This window comes from Drosophila mojavensis, unplaced genomic scaffold, assembly GCF_018153725.1.
Source record: "Drosophila mojavensis isolate 15081-1352.22 unplaced genomic scaffold, ASM1815372v1 contig_19, whole genome shotgun sequence".
NCBI classification, from domain to species: domain Eukaryota; kingdom Metazoa; phylum Arthropoda; class Insecta; order Diptera; family Drosophilidae; genus Drosophila; species Drosophila mojavensis.
The window spans coordinates 1,660,320-1,683,946 of NW_025318726.1; the positions used below are offsets into that span (position 1 = coordinate 1,660,320).

Below are 23,627 nucleotides of genomic sequence, written 5' to 3' on the forward strand. Positions count from 1 at the left end.
CAACCAATAAAGCTCAAGAGTTCAGCTTAGTATTTGCAAATTGAGCAATGCATTTCGTAATATTATATTTCGTTATTATAAATGTTGCTTGACTTGAGCAATCGAAAAGGTTTGTGGTCCGATATTTGGTTTCTATAAAAACAGAGCCATGCCAAATCGGACCGAGTTACAGCTTGTGGGTAAACTGAATGACATTGAGCTTCGCATTGTGCAGGGATATCTTAAATGTCAATCCTTAAAGATAGGTCACACAACACAATTTTGGGAAACATATAGATTTTAAAATTTAGAGGGATTAATATGAATATACATAAATATATGGCTCTCGAGCCATATGTACCGAGAGTATTATATGCTTCAGGTTGCATAGCTTGTTTATGATCTTCGATATGGACTACAACTCGGAACTTGCCGAAAGTAACATAAAATATTGATTTTTTCTTTTCTTCTGTGATTTCTTTCAATTCTTGCAGTTTAAGACTAGAGTTTCTTTGCATTTCACTTACATTGAACTAATCTAGTTGAATGGCTTACAAAAGGTTTTGTTGCTACAATAAATACCTAAAATGGCATAAAATACTTTGTTGGGTGCCTCTGTTAAAATATATCAATTTATATCATATATATATATATACGTTCTTGTCTCTTTGTATATGCCTCAGGAATTACAATACAAATGTTCAGTTGCACTTTCAATATATATATATAAATAACTATTTATATATGTATCTGAATAAATATGTGATGGTATTCGGACACACACACATATGCACGCACATAGGTATATAGTAAAATGTTTCAGTATCTCGGTTTTGCCAAATTTGTTATTCCTTTCTCAAAGTTGAGCGAGTGTGTTGATATTTGCACATTTAAGGCCTGTTTGTTCACTTATATTAAATTAGGTATTATTTTTAGCATTGAGCAAGCCGTTTCAGCATGAGCTAAACTTTTTTTCTTAACTAATCTATACAGTTTTGCAATTAGTGCATTTGGTGGATCTTTACTCGTGCGTACCTACGTCTGTATACATAGATACATATATTTGTATATATGTGTGAGTGTATGTGAAGGTGTGTGTGCTTCTTGCATGTATGCGCCGAGCGCTATGCTGTACAATTTATCATTGAAACCAGACAAAACTGTTGTGACAATACGCCTTTCCTTAAGAGCTAAACACAAGTATAGTAGTTCAGTTAGACGCTACGTTCACAAATACTAATGCACATGTACTTACTAAACTAAAATGCATCTCGTGCGATTACATAAACAGATCATCAGACAAGGTCAACGCTGCAGGGGCATGACTAGCTTGCTGCTTGGACGGTTCTTCACTTGAATGCGGGGGCAATTCATCTTCAATACTTATGCATTTGCCTACATATCTGACTGTATATATATATACATATACATATATACACATATGTATACTTTAACTGATTACGTTAACAGTTGAGCAGAACTTAAGCTACAACCTAACAATACACGAATACATACATAGAAACATCCCGTTGACTATTAAATGCACAGGTGAAGTGAACTTTGCTTTGGGAGTCGTGCACATCGAATGGGTATAGCCGAATAATTTAAGTTAACACAAATTCTATAAATACAAATACTCTGTCGATTCATTTCTCATTCCTGCTTCAGGCGCTTGGCCTCGTTGCCCGCACTTGGGGCGCCTCCAGCGGCTGCCGCTGCTGCTGCTGCCACCGCTGCCGGACCGCTGACCGAGCTAGCTGCTGTCTGCTGCTCCGCGTCGCTAGTTATGTAGGCGAACTGGCACTCGAACTCAAAGTCCATTTCCTTCTTCTGATCAAAGGTGGACAGTTAATAGACGGCACTCTCGTTAGTGGGTGCTAAGGGGCTTACCATGCGCTCACAAATAACCGCAATGGCTGTCTTCTGCTGCGCCTCGGCGATCTTGTGCTCCACGAGGTAGAACATGTACTCGTCGAACAGCAGTCGTATCAGGTGAAAGCTGCCGAAGCTCGACGCGGACCGCAGCGTCAAGTCTCGTATGATCATTGAGCTGTAAAAGCTCCACTTGAGCAGAAACTGACGGGCGGCACGTGCGTAACTCGGCTTCCCTGTGTACTCCTCCATCGCGGACTCGACGACCAGCTGCAGCCAACTGGCCCACTGCTCCAATGAGCTCTGCTGCTGCAGGGCGGCCTTAAAGTCGTGCTCCAGACGTTGCACCACAGCCGGTGCACACTGACTCACCCAGGCTGCTTGCTCCTGCAATAGAATCAAATTATTTTCCCTCTCATTTAGCCTACGGACTCAAGTTAGCCAACATACCTGCACATTGTGAAAGTCCACGCGATTCAGATCGTTGAGCATTTGGGATATTTGCGCACCATTCTGGAGAACGGCGCGTGCCGCCTGTGCCAGATGGTTCAGCGATGTGTAGCGACGCAGCGTCTGGCAAAATGCGGAAACGGCGCTAGTCTTGATCTGGGACAACTGTTCCGGCACGCCCATCATGCTTTCACACAGCCACAACTCCAGGTTCTTGGCAAAGTTGCGAATGGCCTGAGTCAGCGCGTTGGGTATCGAGCGCAAAACATCCGGTATTATAACGTCCACGGTGTTCTGATAGAATTGGTAGTCCACCTGGTTAAAATGGGAATTTAATTGTAGTTTGAGTTTCTATAAATTTATTGAAGTTCTTATCACAAGGATGATTTATGGTATACTTCTGATTGTTTAGCTTTAGACCATGCTGTTTGAGTTGTTTAGCCACATTTATTTATTTTTTGGAATACATTAAACTGTGTTCATTCGACGGTGTATCGTATATTTTAGATCATGTACCTCAGCATATACTCATATGTATATATTTTAGCTGAAAGCTCTTTTGCTAAAATATATACATATGAGTATAGCTATTTTAGATCATGTTCTTCAGCATATGATACGCTTCCAATCATATCTTATACTTATCTTATCCCAATTTACTCTCTATGCTAATTTTATATCTAAAGCTGTACCTCAGCCTATTATATACCCCCGATAATAGCACAATTTAGATCGCGTTATAGTATACATATACTATTCTCGACCATGCACCCCCGCTGATGATACAATTTAGTTCATTTATTCCTGCTAATACCTGTGCTGACATTAGTATCTGGGGCCTAAGCATATTGAACCCTACACACTATGTATCTCAGCATATGATATACTTTACTTTCATAAACGATTTTAAAATGCCGTTTCATATATATTATTTAGGCGTACTATAGAAGTCCTTTACATATTATATTCACTTTATATTGTACAGTTCCCGTGTTCATTCAATATTCTCGGCATCCACTGTACTCACCTCGCGCACAAACTTTTGCACTTCTGCGCAGTGGCACAACAGATACAGCTTCGTCTTGCTCAAGTACTTTTCCTCCTCGCACTCGTCCAGATTGTTGTTGTCCGAGGTGCGCCAGAAATCGCGTAGCAAAAACTCGACCGTGCCAAATTCGAGATTGAGTACAGCATCCAAAAACGATTCGCAGTGCTCACGGTACAGCGCACGGAATGTGTCCACATCGTCCAGGGTGAGTTCGCTGTGAAAGCTGTGGCTCAGTTCGATGGGTGGAAATACGGGCATGGCGCCGGCACCGTCGCCAATATACTGGAATACAGAATAAACATCCGAAATGAGTAATCCATTAAAATGGAGTATTCCGGGAGTGCATACCTGTATGCAAGCCTCGTAGGTTTCCGGCTTGAAATTGTGCTTCTTAGCCCCGGTTGTGCGCTGGCCCGAAGATGTGGACATGCCGTTGCTGCCATTGGAGCTGCCCAGCTGGTTGGCATTGCTGCTGCTGACATTGGCGATGGCGCCGTTGCCGTTTCCGTTGCCCGGCGATGCGCCGTATCCCTGCATAGATTTGTCCTCCATGGATTGATGGATTAGCAGCGAGCCGGGCTTGATGCGAATACCATAATAGTGGTACTTGGAGTTGCCGCGAGTGCCCAGGCGACGTGTGCGCAGGCCGGAGAACACGGAGCGTATTAGCTTGCCGAAGCTGGCTGCATTCACTGGCTCCAGCTTCTGCTCGTTGCAGTGCTGCATGTAGTGGTTGTACAGCGTGGACCGTGGCAGACTGACTCCGTCGGCCGTCTCGTAGTTGCGCGACAGCCACTTAATCTGCAATTGTGCGAGAGAGATGTTAGCAACGCTGCTGTTGCTGCTGCCCCTCCTCCTGCTGTTCCTGCTCCTGCTCCTGTTGCCGTTGGTGACAGGCGGAGCAAAAACGGGCCCATACTCACCGTTGCCGAGGCGATTTTATTGCTGGTGCCCATTGCGCTCTGGTCACTGTCAGGCGACGCCCCATCGGCCCCGTTGCCGATGCTGCCGCCGCTGGCCGAATTCGTGGTTGTTGTCGAGGTGGGCGTCTGGGGCGTGCTCTGCGCCTCCTGAATGTAGGCAACCTCATGCTGCAATCGTTAGTCAGTGTCACTCAATGGCTCGATTGTTTTCGGTTTTGGGTTTTTCAATTTCATTTTCATTTTCACTTCACTCACCGTCAGGCTGTGCGGCGAGTCCCGGCTGTGCGACTGCGAGGACCCATTCAACAGGAGGCTATCGTCCACGGGCACCAGGTACGGCAGCGTCGTCGAGTGTGCATTGCCAGTGCTGCCCGCCGACGTGGTCGTGTAATTGCCCGTCGCCGCCGTGGTGGAGTAATACGTCTGGCCATTGCTCTGGTAGTCGCCCACCGGGCAGAACGGATATGTCCTGTGGGCAGGCGAAACGTTATACTGGCAGATCGAGCAGTTGAATTGAGAGGATGAACTTACATTTGGGTCTGGCTGGAGTTGCTGTGGTACAGCTCCGAGTCCACATATTGCACTTGATAATTTTGCTCCTGTCCGGAAACTGAAAATGATATAATTGCAAATGATTGGAGCATTAAACACGAGACACTTGATGGAAATTAAGTGAACTAAATGGTAGACGTGTTATAGTATTAACTTGTTATAGTATTAACGTGTACTTTCAATAAAATATAAATTTACTTCCGGTAAAAAAAACCCCAACAATGCGATGGATCTCAAAACTTGAAAGAGTAAAGGAAAAAGCCACCAGGAAACGGAGGGCAAGACAATGCTAATTCCAATCCAAGTGACAAAGCTAAGTAATTATGATTAAATCCTTGCTTTGCGGGCTATATTTAAAAATCCATATTTCCAATATTGTTTTCATAACATATTCATATCATATCAAAGAAAATCAGCTAAAGCGCGTAAGTTACTATAGTTGTAGGATTACCCGACTAGGAAATACCTGAACTGCTGCATTAACACCCGTTCTGTGCTTTACTCAAATGCGGGATTCGCTTATGGGCTTTACTATTCGAAATTCATTGCATCAGGATATGTATATTTGCCCAACAAAGGTCTCAATTATTTGTAATAAACATTTTGCATCCATTTTCGAAATTCGAATCATATAAAATCAGGGTATTCATTAGAGGAATGGAACATTTTTATCCTTTGTGGTATTGGTTACACTTAAAAATTTATATAGCTTCAGTTATATAATTATGCAATTTTAGATGTAGAGTCCGGCAATTTCGCATTAAGTTTCAAGCATATTTTACACTACACGTGACCAATATGTGAGAGAGTTGGAATTTGTACTAAATTGTGACATATTCTATAAAATATGTACATCATTGGTTGAAAATTTGCGTAAGAATCCGTCAAGTAACACAGACCGCATATCTCTACTCAAAGCATCAAAGCATCGTAAAGGTCATTGAAATCTGTTTGGACTGTCAGCGGCTACTTTAGATGTCGGTTTAGCACATAGAAATCTAGCTGACGCTATGTTGTGGTGCTTTGAGGAACCGATCAGACGCTGAAAGGAGTTTTTTTTTTTACCGGTGATACATATGCTATTTGATTGTGATTATTCAGAAAAGTCTTTAAGCACAGATCGGTCGCTATTCAGGGTGCATCCTAGTATGGTCTTGCCGACTTAATCATTTACATTCATTCAAGTTGGCTAAGTAAATTTATTAGTCTTGATTGTCTAACTGAAACTTCATGGTTAACAGTCATAAAAGGAACAAATTTTGGGACAATTTCGGTTTGCTTTTCGAGAACTGAAAAAGAATCTGTATCCTCAGGATTCTGATGTTAAATACTTTTGATTCACTCAACTCTTAAATGGAGCTAGATCGCCGAACCCCATTGATAACATTTCGAGTTGGCATAATTAAAATTTGACTTCACATTTCTGGAATGGGACTGTGGATAGTTTGCCTTCGCCACTAAATGTTTGATTTGCTCACAGTTCGAACATGTCTGACAGCAGATGCAGCTTTTCATTTACTTTAAAGTTTTCAACATGGACAATGATGCATGAGCAAGACACTTGACACCTTTGTTCGATGGCCCGAGCTCCTTGGCACACAAACGCATACAGAGATACAACCACACACACACACACACACACACACACACACACACACACATGCACACAGACCGATGAGAACGTCAATTAAAAGCCATTGATAGGATTCGAGCTGAAGGTGTTGGCCATGCAAAATATTTACCACCGCAATAGGACAAGTTGTTGTGGCGTCGATGATGGTGATGATGATACATGGCAGTAGATGCTGCTGACGAGCTGGAGGTCGCGGAGGAGGAGGCGGCAGCGGCGGCGGCGGCGGCACCTAATGCCGTGCAGCTGCTGTAGTTAACGGCGCTGGCGGTGGCCACGAACGTCTGGTGGTGATGATGATGGTGATGGTGGTGCAGTTGCAGCTGCAGCTGGGCGGCTGGCAGCGGCGCCGCCACTGGCAACTGTTGCTGGTGCTGCGGCAGCAACTGGTGGTGATGTTGCGCTAGCGTCTGCTGCTGCTGCTGATATTGGCTGTGGTTGTGGTGGTGCTGGGACTGGGACTGAGACTGGGACTGCAGTTTGCAGCGACACTTTTCCAAGAGATTCGTGTAGGCAGCGGCGCTGATCGGCGGCGGTGTCGTGATATCCAATTCGGGCAGAAGATGATGCTGATGGTGGAGCTGCTGCTGTTGTTGCTGCTGCTGGTGTTGTTGCTGTTGCTGCTGGTGTTGGTGTTGGTGCTGATGGTGTAGGTGTTGCTGCTGCTGTTGGTGACGCGTCTGGCAGTCGAAGCCGAATCGCGAATGCATTCGTTTAGTTTTAATTCGAGTGGGCAGCTCGCAAATGAGTAAACTGTGGTGCCAAATGTGGGACGTGTGGTCAGGGTGCCTGGAACAGCTGCTGCAGCAGCAGTCACATGTCCGGAAGCGTAAGCAGACCGCTGACTGTAAGCCGAGATGCTGTCGACCGGTTGCTTTGGGCAACTGTTTCACAGAGACAACGAAAACTGAAAGTGAAATTCGGAAGATGCCCGCACAACTTGCTGTTGCCGCTGTTGCCGCTGCTGCTGCTTCTGCTGCTGCTGCTGCTGCTTCTGCTGCTGCTGCTGCTGCTGTGGCTGCTGCTATTAACAATGGTGGCGGTGGGTGGCCCCTGGCGATGTAATGGCGGTAACAGGACGTGGCAACGCTGTGACGTAGCAACGGAGCAAGAGCAACCAGAACGTATGCACGGTAGAATTACAACTGAACTCGAAATCAAATGTTATCCTAGCAATATGCCTCCGAAAAATAATGATGCGATGGCGATGACGGCGGCGGCGCAGCAACGAATTAAATTACAGCGGCGGTGGTGGCGGCGGTGCTCCTGGTGGTGGTATTGGCAGGGGTATTGCTGTTGCTGCTGATGCTGCTGCTGCTACTGTTGTTGTTGCTGTAGGCAATGTGGGCGGATGGGTGCTGTGCTGCCTGTTATGATTTGCGCCCAACCACCCCTTGCCGTTGGCAACCTGCAGAGCAGCATATCCTCGCCGTAGTCGCGTAGCAAATAATCCAACCCAAACCCTCAATCATCATCGGCATTGGAGCTGGAGATGGCCGGAGCAGCGTTTTATTTTTCAAGCGGCGCCAGCTAATTCCGGGCTCAAAGTCGTATTTTCTGGGATCTGAACAAGTGTCGGCAGCAGCCCGAAGATGTGCCTGGTGCGAGCGAGATGCCAGATGCTGACTGCCAGTCGGCGTCAAGGCAACGCAGCCAATCATTCAGACGCTCTGCTGCCACCGTACGCCTACCACCCTATAGCAGCCGCACAGCCTGGTGGTTGCTAGGACATCAACCACTCGCTCTCTCTCTCACTCTCACTCTCATTGTCGCTCTCTCTCTCTCTCTGTCTTTTTCCACTCTCTTTCTCTCACTCTCTCAGTTGCACACACACACACAGATACGCTCAGAGCTGCACACTTTCTCAGCAACCCCCAGCGGATGCTGCTGGCCAACCAAAACAGTTGCTGCCGGCACGCGTTTTTCTTATCCCTGGTTGGGGCAGTGGGTGGGCTGCTAGGCTGCTGGGCTGTTGGGCTGCCATTGATGACACATATGCCTGCCACTTTGCCACCGCGTGCTCACGCGGAATTTCACTCATCAATTTTCGTATCCGCAACGCTTCATTCATACAGTTTTTCCAGTATGGAAAAATATTTCAGATATTAATATTGCTGCTGCCTGAAATGCACATGCGTCCAGTCGTCCACGTTGTGGGTGTCCATTACATTGGCGTGTGACTCTGTCTCTGTGGCTCCGTCAGCCATTACAGCCTCTGTGATGCCCGCACACACACACACACGCTCAAAGCCCTATGTGTGAGCGCTAAGATGATTTGCTGCCGTTTTCGGCTTTAAGTCTGGCAAGCTTATTAAAAATTCTTGAGCTTGGCACACACGAAATGACTTTGTGGTTTCGGCATGCATCAATTTAGAGCACTCAACTTTACATAAAGTTAGGAAAAGTTTTCAATGTTTGCACGGAGGATAGCTAGTAGGGAGCTATCTGAAATATATCTTAGTAGGTCCTAATGACATAGTACTCTATGTCTTTAACATTTTTAACATAGCTTAACAAAAGTAGTTTTTGCATGTAGTGGAACTATGTTTTCATATTGTTTCTATACTCTAATCCTATTGAAAATGGGAAATCCGGTTTTTTTTTTTTTTTTTTTTTTAATATATAGGCATAGAGACTATAAGAAATGAAAGTCCAACTACATTTAAAAATTAATAAATAGAAATCTTTTTGGGGAAGAAACTTTTCACTAAATGAACAATATTTTCGACCAACAAAAAGTTTCAAAAAATTTATTGTATGCTAAATTTCTGTCTATGTTAAACAGTGAAACAGAGGAAACCCCGAATACATATAGTGCTGTCCACTGACCGTTATAGCATTTTTTAGCACAATTTTGCATGCAATTTAGGTGCATAATTTCTTAAAATTCGTTCGTTAACCGAGGGTCCAAAAAAAAAAAAAAAAAAAAAAAAATTAAATAAATAAATAAATAAAAGAAGTAAGAAAGCTCTAGTCGAGACTGCCCGACTACGAGATCCCCTGAGCCCAGAGTATTATTATAACATAGATATGCATGTATTTGCCAAAGCACAAGTCTCCAGTATTTGAAATACGCCTTTTACAAATGTGAGGGTGAGGGGGTGAATATAGGGATGGGGGGTAAATTTTAACAAAAACCGAAATTGTATAAATTGCATATAAGCATACATTAAAAATTTGGAGCCTCTAGCAATAAAGGTGTAGAAGATATAATTTTATAACTGGTTTTCGATAGGGTTTTTATCGATAAAAAAAGATCGGGATGAGTTATCGATTTTTAATGATAAACTCGATATCCGCGCTGTAATTACGGACATTTTAAAAAAACTTGAAGTCTCTAGCTCTTATATCTTCGGAAATCGACGCGTTCAAACATACGGACAGACGGACAGACAGACAGACAGACAGACGGACAGGGCTATATCGACTCAGCTCGTCACCCTGATCAAGAATATATATACTTTGTGGGGTCTGCCACTCCTCCTTCTGCCTGTTACATACATTTCAACAAAACCATTATACCCTGATTTCCCATTGAAAATGGGTTCAGGGTATAATTAATATAAGTAGTCTATATACACATGTATGTATATAAATCTAATTTTATAACTTAAAAGTTAAATTAAAGTAAAGGTATAAGGTATAAGTGTTGTCACAGTTTAGTGACAACAGCCAACTTGAGTTTGCCATGTTAGTGTATATTGCATATTTTTGCAAAACTGAAAATATTTTATTTAAATATTACTATAAGCTTTTCATAAAATTCCACCTAATTTTATGACACAAACAACAACTAATTTGTTGCTAATACAATTGAAATGTATGCAGTTTGCTGAATAGTTTTACAATATTCCTTGCATTAAGCACAAATTGTAAAATATTCAGATTCATATTAGTTAAAGTAAACCAACAACAAAATTCTCAAAAAAAAAAAAAAATAAATAAATAAAAAATAAATAAAAAAAATTCAAAAAGCATTCGATTTTCTTTCTCAATAAATTCGTCAATAGCATTTTTGTCCAACTTCCAACGACCAAAGTCTAAGAAGTTGATAACAAACATGCTGAAAATTTCGAGCTGCTTTGTGTTTGGATTTTATCAAAATCAAAAAAGTTCTTTTTGCTTGCAAATGAAAGTAAATTGCCTGGATGACCGACAAGTGCAGGATGTGTGTTTACGCTCCCAGCTTATCCGTGCATCTGCAGCAGTCAAAGCAGCAACAACAACAACATCGACAAGCATCAATTAACCTTTTGTAAACAGACTGCACCTTGCCAGGCCAAGGGTTACTTGGAATCTGGAACGCTTCAAATAAATGGTCTGGCTTCCGAGATAGCAATCGATTCCAGATAGACTCTGGCCTTGCGATTGATTCCGATCTAGAAAAGTTCTATGTTTACCCAATTAAAAGAAGCCCAGCATATGCTGATTTTCCCTCACTGTTTAGCCCAATGCCCAGCTACTTGGGTGAGCTGCTCTATGTGGTTGGTCGGCTGGTAAGGATTGAATGTAGCAGGATATCATTTTTATTAGTTGTTGCTTTTATTAAATTTGAAGCTTTTCTGCATCGTCGATTTGATGAGCACCACGCTAAACCGAATCAATTGAAACATTCTCATTATAAAGCACTGCTGAAACGAGCGGGGGCGGCAGGCAGGGGCAGGCGCCTTCCATAAAGCCTTCCAGTATTGTGTTTTGAAGCCTAGAGCTAAGTACACCTTAATTTGTCAAGCATTGCACAGAGTGCATTAAATCAAAGTCGAAGAGTATATACACTACATAGATATAAAGATTAACAGTATATGCCGTATATGTATATCTCAAGTAGCTATCAGATAGAACTGATGAGATAGTAAGAGTATGCACAGATCTGTTAATATATGTGTTTATGTACAGTTAAGTGAAATAAGTCGAGTTGGATAAGAACATTTTAACGTTTACATTGATAGTAAGGTTGTTAATGATTATTATTATGATCATTATTATACATTATCATTATAGACTGGTGTTATTCACGAATACATAGATACATATATAAGTTAGACTCACGTTTTGTCATTATATCTTTAAATAAATATAACTAAAATATCATATACATATATATACCCCTTACAGATAGATGTACATGATGTATAGGGTATACATAGAATATAGAAATTCATTGTGTATAGTTTGAGTTTGCATATTAAGAAATCGAATCGTATATCAATTAGGTAAACTATAAATTGAAAACTCTTAGGAGCATCAAATTGATAGTAGTAATACCTATACCTATACCTACACATATGATGTATAGAGATATATGCTGACAATCGGAATTAATGGCAAAGTGAATATACCCATTTAGAGGGCATAAGTAGTGGGCTAGCCTTAATACACAGCGGGCGGTTATTAATGATTTGACGAGTGAGCGTTCCCCTCGCTTCTGTCATGTTGTCCTCCTGTCCTCCCGTCCGCCCATTCCATTTCCGATTTTCATCCCACCTCAATTTGTTGTGATTACTTGCCGTGTTTATTGTCAGTTCCACTGGTGGTGGTAATTTGTGCTAATAAAATCAAGTATCATGGGCAAACAGTTCTAGTTTGTAGTTTGCCTTCGCTTCCCCCTCCGTCTGTGCCTCTCACTCTTGCTCTGGCACTGATCCTGCCCTATAGATAATGCTCACCAAGTGTAATCTCGATTAATTCATTGTGTAGCGCTGAAGTGGAATATAATAATTATGTGTGTACGTGTGTCCGTCCGCCCGTGTCTCTGTGCGGCCGTGTATAGGGTATCAGTGCCAATCCGCTCCCTTTGTAATACACACAGCTGCACTTTGCCACACTTTTTGTTACATTCTGTGCTGCACGTGCCGCAACTGGTGCTGCGAGTCCTGTTGCTAAGACTGCTCCTGCACAGGTAGGACATCATCATCCGCAACGGGGTGAATCCATCCGTCCACTCGTCCATCCGTCTTTCTATCCGCCTGCCGGTGTGTGTCTGTTCTAGTATCTGTTCGCCTCTTATTACCCGCTCATCTCTGCGCGTTTCAGTTTTCAAATTAAGTCGCTTTAATTGTGATATCAGGCAAACGTTTAAAACGCACAGGGACTTAGCTGGTTCACTGTTTTGCTGTGCTCTGTCCTGCCCCGCCCCGCCCCCGTCGCGCCCCGCTCCCCGGGGACGACATGCTGATCCTGTGATTATGTTTGTTTACAAAGGCGCGACTTTTGCCGTTTGTTGTTTGTTCGCTGGTTTTCGCTTTGATTTCCCGCGACTTGTCAAGTGCGAGCGAACGCGTTAAGGCCGCCAGCGATTGCAACGCGTTTTTTCGCTCCTGCACAGTGAGCCTAACAATTGGCAAATTTTTTCATGCCTTTACCAACTGCATTAATTAAAATAAAACACTGAGAACCTCTTTGCATAATTTTTTTCACGAAAACTTTCCATAATGCGATATTTATCATTATTATTTATTTACCTTTGCATTCGCTGATAAAAAATTTCAATAGACGAATTTTGCCGAGAGTGAAATGCAATTAACAATAGGATATTTTATCGATTATTGCAAATATGCGCCATATAAGTTGACTTGATATTTGATTATCATATTCTCAATATAGATATCCTCAAATTTCTTCACTCTAACTTGTATAGTTAATAGGCGATTTTGAGCTCAATTTAAGGATATATTTATGATAATAATAAACAATATATACCATACAATTATTTTGTATATTTACTTTTATGTTTTGTTGAAATGACTTTGACCTCGACTGTTTAGTGCCTTAACACAATTTGAACATTTGAAAGCTTTAACCTACCCAGAATTGGTTTCTATATATTTACTCTACAAATATAATGATATATGGATTATGGTCAGGCTTATGTTGTTACTGTCCCTTTGTTTATTTTCTTTCTTTTTTCACTCAGCTTTTTATTGCTACAGTCACTAATATTTTTCGGTCTCTCTTTATTTTAATTTTCTTTTATTTATATTATTATTTCTCGTTGATTATTATTTGATTTAATTCCTAATTTTTTTTTATAATTATATTTTTAATTATTATTTACCTATAATTTTACTTAAATTTTGATAAAAATACTTTTTAAAATATATATTTAGGCATTCTAATTGTATCATGGGTCAATAAAACTCTCCCAATTGGATTGCTGACATTATTGACATTATTTTCTATTTTTATTTAGCCTAGTCACGTTTCAGATTTACTTTTTCACTGACGTTCGCTATGCTTACGTACTTAAATAAATAAATACTTATATCGATGTTCGAGCTATTAGAAAATTATAAATAGGCATTAACTTATATTTTTTGAAACTATTTAATTAATTATATCCGAACGGACTAAGACAACTAGATTATGTCTATGTAGCCAGCGACTAGATTTGCAAACTACTAATCAGACAACTAAAATATATTTACTCTGCACACACAATGAAAATCAAAATGTAAATTATGAATGAAAGGGCAAACAAAAGTTAATATTAAATTTAATGTGAATGAATAATAAAAGAACTGCACTAAATCACAAAAATGTTGCGCTACAATATCAAATTTTGCAATGTAAATCTTGAATGATTGGCTAATAGTTCTATCCCTCTTAAAGACCCTTGTGTATGTTGAATGAAATGAAGTCGCTGAATAAACAAGTAAGAAGTAAGTCTAGCCGAGACTGCTCGACTAGGAGATACCCTGAACCCTCCAAGCTGATATTCTAATAATTCTGCACTTTTTTTATGCACACATACAACCACGTGCAAACACACGCATAACCACGCGCTCTGCTAACTGCGCAGTAGGCAGCGACTGCGCTTGGGCAGCGCTGCAGCGTGTGCAATATTATGAAAATTTAATTGTTGAATAATTTCTATTGTAGACATACTATCTTTATGAAACTTTTAGCACGCAATCGTAATGTATATATATTCGGAAGCACAAGTCTCTAGTATTTTAAATACGTTTTTTTTGCAAATGTAAATTACAAAATGTTCTTATTCATCAAATGTATATACAACGTAAATCTGAGGTCTTTATGCCTAAAAGTGCTCAAATTAGGCTGAAAAAAAAAAAAACAAAATCAGTGTATCGGTTATCATCGATAAAATGATATCGAAGGAGCTATCCAAAAATATGATAAGCTTGTACTGCGTATGGTATACACTAGTCTACAATGCAAAATATCAGCTCTCTAGCTCTTATAGCTTCTGAGATCCAGGCGTTCATATGGACGGACAGACGGATAAGGCTATATCGACTCAGCTCGTCGCCCTGATCAAGAATATATATATACTTTATGGAGTTTGCGATGATTCCTTCTGCCTGTTACATACTTTTCACAAAACCATTATACCCTGATTTTCCCTTTTCCATTTTCAGGGTATAAAAATATAATAAAATTTGACTTGAACTCACCGGTCACCGTAATGAATGGTGTGCCCTCGTCGTCCTCGGTGGCCTGCACCACGGTCAACTGGCCGTTAGCCACTTGTTGGGCCAGGTCGACGCCGCTCTTGATGGTGCTGAGGCCAGGCAGAGTGTGTATGGTAGTCGTTGTGCTGTTGGTTGGGCCCGTTGCGTTCGCATCGCTGCTGCTGACGCTGTTCACGGCATGGACGTGGGCATGCAGGTGCGCCTCCTGGCTGGAGTCGCTCGTGTCCATGGGCAGCACAACGCGTATGACCTCCAGTTGATCAGCGGCCGTTGTGGCGTCATCCCCAATGCCGTCTCTTAGTTTCTTTTGCAGGAGCTGGCAATTCTGTAACGAGAACAGAATCAATGAAAGCCATGCCAAATTGCAGATGCAATGCGAAATTGACGGCAACCTGTGTCATGACATCCTCCAGTGTGGCAGCCACAACCACCCCATCCTCGGTGCAGAACTCAAACTCCTCGGCATGAGTTGTGGGTGTTACGGGCGTTCTTGGCTCAATTGTTAGAACATCGCCAGTGGTTTTGGCCACAAGTTGCTGCTGCTGCTGTTGATGTTGTTGCTGATGCTGCTGCTGCTGCTGCTGCTGCTGCTGGTGTTCCTTGGGATCTGTTTGGCTGGCATCAACTGTGGCACCCTCAACGGCAGCGCTCGTCGTGATGATGAATTGACGCTGGGTGGCCAGGCGTGTGCTCATCTCATTTGCTAATTGCTCTACAATCTAATCTTTAATTGATGTCTTTACGCTTAGCTTAGGTGTCGGCGCCCTACAAGTCGCTTGATTAAGTTAAAAGGCCAGATTGTTGCACTTGCGATGCGAAATTCGTTGACTAGTTAGTTGTTGGTCTCTCTCACTCTCACGCTGACTCTCCGTCTTCCTCTCTCCTGCTCTCAATCGGTTTAAGGCAATTGCGGTGTTTAAATGTATTTAGTTGCTTAAGTTCCTAGCAGCTGTAATGAAAGTAAAAGTTTATTTTATTATTTATAAGGCTGCAAAACTAAAAATAAATTCGCTAAATTTAGAAATTCAATCTGCGCCTCCATCCACAGTCGATAGCCATAGAAATGCCTCCTACTTTACGATATACGAGTGCTACATGCATTTCGTTTTGTTATTGTTGCTGTTGTTGTTGTTTGTGATATTCCCACTTGATGTCTTTGTTGCTAGCCTACTCGCTTTTTTGGGGGTTGACTGCTTCCGATGGGGCGTTGCTATGAAATTAAACATTTCACAGGTATTTTCTTCATACTTTGATTCGCTGCTCGTTGCTTTGTTCTCTGCGGCAGCAGCAGCAGCCCACATGGAGCACCAATTTTCCTTTAGCCTTTGTTGTACTCTAGAGCGACGCCATTTTGTTTTCTTGTTCAGCACGTTTTTTTTTTCGTGGCATCATTTAGGCGCTAAATATAATTTAAGTAGCATACATCTGAATGTACATATATATGAAGTAGGTAAATGTGTGTGTGTGTGGGTTGATGAGTCAATGTGTGTGTGTTTGTGTGTGTGAGGCATGAACTAATTAAAAAGTGCTTCGATAGCTCTTAAGCTTTCCATTGAAATGATTTTCAGCAACCAAATTAGGTTAGCAGAGAATTTGGAATACTTTTTTCTTAATTTTAATATATTTTGTTTTTATTGTCTACGACTCTATAAAGCATTTCGCTTCAAATCTTAACTGGAGAGAGGTTCTACGGTTCTAGCCTTTTTGAAACTTGCGCTCAACGCTTTTATACGCTTAGTTTTCTTAGGCGTAGATTCAATAAGACAATGGAGTATTTTAACAGAAGACTTTTGCTAAAATATAACAACCCGATGTATAATACTGATGTGCAGGTTCTATAACAACTTATATGTACACTTCATGATATTGATAAAAAAAAAAATAAAGTAAATAATAACTCTAATTTCTAGCTATACCCAACACTACTTGATAATGTATAACATAACGAATTTCCGCAAGAGGACTTAAACATATACTATATTACGTATATATTACAGTAGTATCCACATTTTAAAATCAAATTGCATATGACATGACTATGGATAGAGTTTAGACATATGGCTGGGCCCATTATCAAATAATTTAAAATTTTTTGATTCGACTGAATTTTTATATTAAAATAAATTTAAGGACTAACCATTCTACTTGGATTACTATTCTTACTTATGCCAGAAACACATTATTCGTCCTTGCTAATCAAATCTTATTCGAAGATTTCTCAAATAAAATGCATTATTAAATTTCTGATTATTGTAAGCCTTTGGACATAAGACTTTAATCACAATTTAGTATTAAACTTTATTTGATTCGATTTAATATTAATATTAAATTCCATTTCCAGTATAAACATTTCACCTCGATTCTGCTCAGCATTAAACAAGTATTTCTTACGCGATAAACACTCAATTCGTCTTTTGTACATCAAATAATAATCACAGATTCATACACATTCATTCACATTCACATTCACTGCAAAATTAAATGCATTGCTTCAATGCTGCAATCTTATTCATATTAGATACCTTAATCTATTTGCTATTTGAATTTGAAGTTGAGCAACTCCATCTCTGTCATTGTACAAACTCCGCAAACTGCACTTATGAATTTCTCACACTGAATCGAACTCTTCGGGATATCTTAATGGTTTCCCTTTGGCCCGCAACTGTTTACTGGGCAACCGGTTCAATGTAAATAATATTTGCCGAAAGCCCGCTGGCAACCGACCCACCCAACCCGGCCCAGTCCCTAGAAGGTATCCAGACAGTAGATGGCAGTTAGGATTGGAGCAAAGGCTGGCACTTTAACTGGAACTGGCACTGGCACTGACACTGGCTATGGGACGGCGTAGTCAAGCAAATGAGATGTAGTTTGGGCAACACGACGACCCGGCATACGTCATAGAGTCGAGCTTCAAGCCGTCCGTCCACGTTGTTGTTTATAAACAATAAACGAAGCCAGCGGCGATTGCGCGTCGCTTAATGTGCAGGGGCGGCTTTGGTTAGAGGGTTAATGCTTCGCCCCCAGCGGAAGTGCAAGGTGCTTTTGCATTAGTTCACAAATCAAATGGTAAAACCACGCGGACAACTTCATAAATTTGACGTGTGAAAAATGCAACATGAAAATACACAAACACAAATACAAACACACACACACACATACACTAACACTCACTGGAATCACTAAGGACGCGCCACGGCAAATTATTGATCAAATAAGTTTGGGATTTTTTGTTTGGTCTGTTGTTATTGTTTGGCTTTTGCTGCTGTTTTGGATTATTTCGCTTACTTGCAAGACCATAAAGAACTTTGGCTCAGTTCGATTAAGGACCCATACGAGGGATCTGCCACTGTTCGATGATGTTGCTCCTCTATTGATGTTGTTGCTATTGCTGGCGCCGCTCACTGTGCTTGCTGTGCGAGCGTGAATGTGCAACTACAACACGAAACTTGTTCAGGCTGCTATTGTTGTCGACCACCTGCCACCTGCCGCCCGTCGCCTGCCCGCTGGCTGGAGTGCTCAAGTGCCGCCGACGGGGCGTAGGGGTAGTTAATTGGTAATAGAGTTGGTCAATACACTCCTCTGTCTGCCATTGCTGCCGGTGGTGTCTAGCGCACGCACTCAATCGGCTGCCCGAGCGAGACAGAAATGCATTTTGGGCATTGGCCCAAACGAGAACTGCAGTTGCACTGGCAGCCGCCGTCCCAGTGCCAGTGGCAGGACACTTTCTGCCCCGAAGCCTCTAACACCCTCTCGGCACTGCATTTGCATCTAGATCCCATCCTGCCGGCACATATCGGCAGCTGTGCTGGCAGTTGCTGACGCAGTAAGCGTGACGCTCTTACCAAAAAGACAAACATTTGTTTATTTCTGTTAAGGTTTTCGACCGGGTTGCACGGCGAGTGCACGGCACAGGACGAGTTGAAGTGCACATATATGTGTAAATGTGTATATGTAGGTGTGTGCGTAGAGCATACACAAATATTTGGTCTTCAGCAGAAGCCACTTGAAGCAATTTAATGCCAGTTGAATGATTGAACAGCAACTAAATCTGTCTAAGTTTAGTTGAAGAATAAATTCCTATAATACGTAAGATTCCTAATAAGACTTGTTCCTGCATAGATACAATTTAGTACAAGATTTAGCTTTGGACAATGTTTACAAAAATACTTAATTTGAAAAAAAAAAAAAATAAATATTGTTAGGACTAAAGGATATTTTCAATAAGGACTAATTTTTTTGAAGCCTCTTTTTTAGAAATATGAGTCATGAATACTAAAAACTAACTGGATTTAACTGGAACTTATTTTTAGACTACTCTAGAATTTTTTGGTATTTCGTAACATTGTAAAATATCAATTTTAGTTTAGATCTTAATTCTTTTTATTTATTTTTGTTGACTAGATAATTTATATATTTGGTGTTTATTCTATAAAGTGAACTTGAAATACATATACCCGTTTTGTTCTTCTTGAAGTCATTGAACATCAGATTTCCACTGTCATGAAATGATTGAAGCAAGAATTAATGCATTAGCTAAGTCTGCTCGACCAGTAGATACTCTATTTTATATATGTATATTTACATCTAACATTTTTAGTTACGCGACTTCTAATGCCTGTTACATACATTTTCACAAAACCTTTATACCCTCAACTTTCATTTTCAATGGGTTCTTGATATTTAAAAAAAAATATATAAAGGTTCCACCCCAAGCTATGAATTAAAACTTAAGGTGGATTTTTTTTTAGATAGTTTTGATAGATTGACATAGAACAAAGGTTATGAAAAGACAATATTCATTTGAAGATAACGAAATTCAGATTCAATTGATAAAAATGTTCATGAATAAATGAGAGAGAGGCCAGAATCAATCAAATTGAATTAAAGAAAGAAATCGAAAGATGTAGTAGAAAATATTCTTTGAGAAATATCAAGTTAAGCAGTTTATATATAATGGAGACAGGATATTTATATTACGATTAATATATTTGAAGAAATTGACTTTTCTGATGCAATCTGCATTTAAACTGAAATGGCCTTTATCCTTTAACAAACTCAATGTACTTTTTTTAAACAATGCTACGATATTTATCTAATATCTTAAATGTAATCTTATCAAGTATTTCAGAGTATCTATGAACAAAAGGATAATTCCATTTCAGCAACAAATCTGTTGGAGCTAAAGTATTTTTATAAAAGGGGTTTCTTTAAAATGATTTTATATTATGTTTCCATAATACTTACATTTATAATACATTCAAAGTATTTTGTTTTGTTAAAAATGAGTTTCTATTATATTGACAATTATATTAATATTTATATTTTATTATCAAGTATATCAGATTATATTCCTAAAAACGGACAATTTCATTTTAAACCCCATTTAATTATGATTTATCATTTACACTCTAACGATATGATTTCTTCTCTAAAGCAAGTCAGTGTCCAATGGCTACGGTCTTTTTTTAACTCGTAACTTGAGCAAATTAATTGTGATTTGAAAGCAAAGGGAGCTGAAAATGCGGTCAAGTGAGAAAATCGAAATGCAATCAGCAATCGAGCTGTGGCCGAACTCTGCAGTGTTTTCCCATTGCTCCAATGGCTGTTTAATCAAATATGTTATATGCGCATTAATTGAAATGGCAAAAGACACATTGTTCACCTGAGCAGCGATACTTGCGGCTTGCAATTATACCAGTTCAGAGCACTTCGGGTCGAATGTCGCCAATGATGAGAATGATGAGAATTATGGGAGTTATTGACAGTCATCAGCAAAGCCATCAAATCATCAGATGCTCTGACAGTTATTATGCGAGCGTTCGCCTGGCATGTGCTGACCCCGCCCCCCTCGCTGGCTTAGTCCAGGCAAGCGGTGCGAGGCAGCAAAGCGGAAATGTGCAGCGAGATACTTGTTCTACACCTGGCGCGGTCGCTCGGTCGGCTGTGCAACCGGGCATGGCAGCCGTAAGAGTATCGCACACGCCACTTGGATGCGAAGGTGCACGCGGGTGGCTGTGCCACGCATAGCACATACATGTCCTGCCACAAACTGTTACCTGGATGTGTATATTTTGGGGGTTGGTTGGCCGCTTGGTTGGCTGGCTGGCTGGCTGGTTGGTTGGTTTGCTGGTGGCCGTGGCCAGGACTCGCCTTAATTGCCTCTAAACATTAAGCCCTACAAAAATGGCTTGCGCTGCAAAAGTTTAAAGTCGGAAAACTCGAGTTCAAAGTGTGGGAAGCGTAATTTTCTCATTTTCCCGTTCAATGAAAACTCATTTACAAATCCTCGTAATGCTTGGAAAAATGGAAAAAGTTACATGCTTTTTGATCTTTGACTCTCGCAAAGTTCTTTCATTTCCACATAATTGTGACATTTGCCGTCCTGTGGAACGGGAACAGCAGCGGGGGCGGAGTGGAGGCGGTCACTTAAATTAGTCCAATGGATTTTTCTAGTACTCACCATATCAAATGCGTAATATCATCCTGCACACTTGACAGAATCCTGGATTTGAATAGATTGCATTTTCAAATCAAATTTTTTGCACATATTTGGACATTTTATTTTTGTTGAATTTTTGTGGAAATTAGAAATATATATAAGTTAGCGCTGCTTCTTTGTGCGATATCCTTCATTTGGTATAAAAATTAGACCGGAAGGAAGTGTGGAGCTCACATATTCACACACACACATGCACACGATCGACCGTGCTGCGACGTAACTTGTTGTGTTTGCGTTTTTCGTTTCCTTGGCAACAACAGGGGACAACAACAAACAAAGTGATGGCATTTTATTGGCCAAAAGGCCGCGTTGCATTTCAAATGAAAACGATTATCGGTTTAACACATATTGTTGGGTATTTGTGAGTATTGCACGTACGATTTCAAAATTAATATTCTAAGACTATTACACGTATTTAAAAAGATTTACAAAAATTTCCGTAAAATTGCTTAACTAAATGGTTAGCAGCTGACTCGGCTTTGTGAAGTGTTGGTAAATGCCCAAGTCGCAGCTGCAAACTGAATAGTGTTTCGACTGTCTGGCAACACTAAAGCAGGGTTTGTGCTGTTTTTGCCATTCGCATGTATTCGTCCATTGATTTGAATTTGGCGGCAAAATTATACGCAAAGAAAGTGCCATCTAATGGGATTATTAATTTATTCATATACAATTAATATAAGAACATAGTTTTATAAATTTCTTTGGCAAGCATTAATATGTCTGCAAAAATGTTTCTTGTTTCTTTTCCTTTCACCACGCTAAAAATGTATGCAATTTGCTGCACATTACATACCTGTTAATTAATTTGTTGCGATTCGCAATTTTAACACTTGAATGGCATAACAGCAAAACCAATTAACGCTCTAATAAGGCAATGTCTCCCCAATGCATTGCACACACACACACAAAGAGTCACACTTCTACTCTACTGTAACTATTGAATATGTATATCGAAATTGGTTATTTATGTACATATTTATATTTACATATTCATACATATACACATTCCTGTTCAATGCTGTTCGTCTAGTTTCGCTCAATTAGCCAGCCGGCAAGTCTCTGAGCTCTCGCACACGTGTTGCACATTAGCAGGCAAGTTCGTTAGTTCGCGTCCGCAAGTACAACTGAACTTTAGTCGTCTTTGTATATATGTGTGTGTGTGCCTGTGTGTGTGAGTGTGGATATTTGTGTTCTATATGCAGAATTGAATTATTAATAACAATTGTTTTCAATTTTCAGTTTATGAGTTTTGTTGTTTTGTTACACATTTTTAAATAATATTTTTCTTTCTTTTTCTTTCATTTTGTATGACGCATTTTCTGGTATTTTATTAAGTTCTGTTGTTGGCAACCGCAGGGGCACACCCTCGGAACTGGTGCCAGTTGCACCGCACGTTTGCCTCAATGAATTTCCGTTACCATACGAAAAGTGCGTCACAATATATATACATACATACATATATTTATTACGGTATATATACACACATCGGTATATACGTATATACTAAGATACGAATCATACGTAACGGGGCCGATGTAACTATCATGACAAATATTGGCAGCGACACTATTGGCACATTGTCATTGTGGCTCTGGACTCGTTCGCGGCTTTGGATTGACATAACAATGTCTTTTGGATTACGCCCAGGGCACCCAGGGCACCCCGGTCCCCTCGGGCACCCACGGCGTATGCGTAATAGGGAGAGTCGTCTACATTAGCGAATCTTTAAATGTGAATGTGGCTCCTTCAAGGCAATTCCGGCCATGGTCAGGGAAGCTCAGCCCTAAAATCCGTATGCAAATTCAATTAAACCAGATGCCACTACTTGTATCAGTGTGGTGTGTGTATATGTGTTTTTCTACATTTATTACAATCAACATCAAAACAAAAGTCCAAAGCTGCGGCGTCACCTTGTCGCCAGAGTAGCAGGCCGAATAGGAAATCCAAAACCCGCTTTATCTGATTTATCAAACGGCTACAGCATTTAAATGCAAAACGTGTAACTCGGCTTGTAACTTTTACATAAGCTGCGAGCGCAGCGAAAATAGAACTCGAGAACGTAAACAAATACGAAATGCTTCGACATCAAATGAAATTCAAATAATACAACAACAGCAACAAATTCAAATACTAATGAAAAACATTTGTGGTTGATTGGCTAGAATATACCTAATAAAATATAAATATATATGAAATATAAAAAAAAAAATTAATTTAAAAATATCTATCTACTAAAATAATA

General features: G+C 40.5%; 1 protein-coding gene across 2 annotated transcripts; it reads right to left on the reverse strand.

The window, feature by feature from the left end:
* Positions 1 to 467: 467 nt before the first annotated feature.
* On the reverse strand, positions 468 to 21,879 carry LOC6572430 (DNA-binding protein RFX2). 2 transcript variants are annotated; one of them, XM_001998503.4, is made up of 11 exons: positions 21,347 to 21,879; positions 15,279 to 15,835; positions 14,869 to 15,211; positions 4,804 to 4,882; positions 4,528 to 4,741; positions 4,273 to 4,440; positions 3,698 to 4,150; positions 3,329 to 3,631; positions 2,302 to 2,616; positions 1,870 to 2,238; positions 468 to 1,809 (listed from the first exon to the last, which is right to left on the reverse strand). In XM_001998503.4, exons 2-11 carry the CDS (start codon positions 15,579 to 15,581, stop codon positions 1,633 to 1,635), a joined length of 2,724 nt encoding a protein of 907 aa, XP_001998539.2. In that variant the 5' UTR covers positions 15,582 to 15,835; positions 21,347 to 21,879; the 3' UTR covers positions 468 to 1,632. The 2 variants fall into 2 exon arrangements, with proteins under 2 accessions (XP_001998539.2, XP_043863762.1); XM_044007827.1 differs by lacking the exons at positions 14,869 to 15,211; positions 15,279 to 15,835; positions 21,347 to 21,879 and adding an exon at positions 6,567 to 7,408.
* Between the last annotated feature and the right edge of the window lie 1,748 nt (positions 21,880 to 23,627).

Bases quoted from the DNA above. Each gene is read 5' to 3' on its own strand.
- LOC6572430 (XM_001998503.4), bottom strand. From the start codon at position 15,581: ATGAGCACACGCCTGGCCACCCAGCGTCAATTCATCATCACGACGAGC. The intron at 4,742-4,803 runs GTAAGTTCATCC...GCCTGCCCACAG, and splicing joins AACTCCAGCCAGACCCAAAT to GACATATCCGTTCTGCCCGG. The intron at 3,632-3,697 runs GTATGCACTCCC...TCTGTATTCCAG, and splicing joins CCTACGAGGCTTGCATACAG to TATATTGGCGACGGTGCCGG.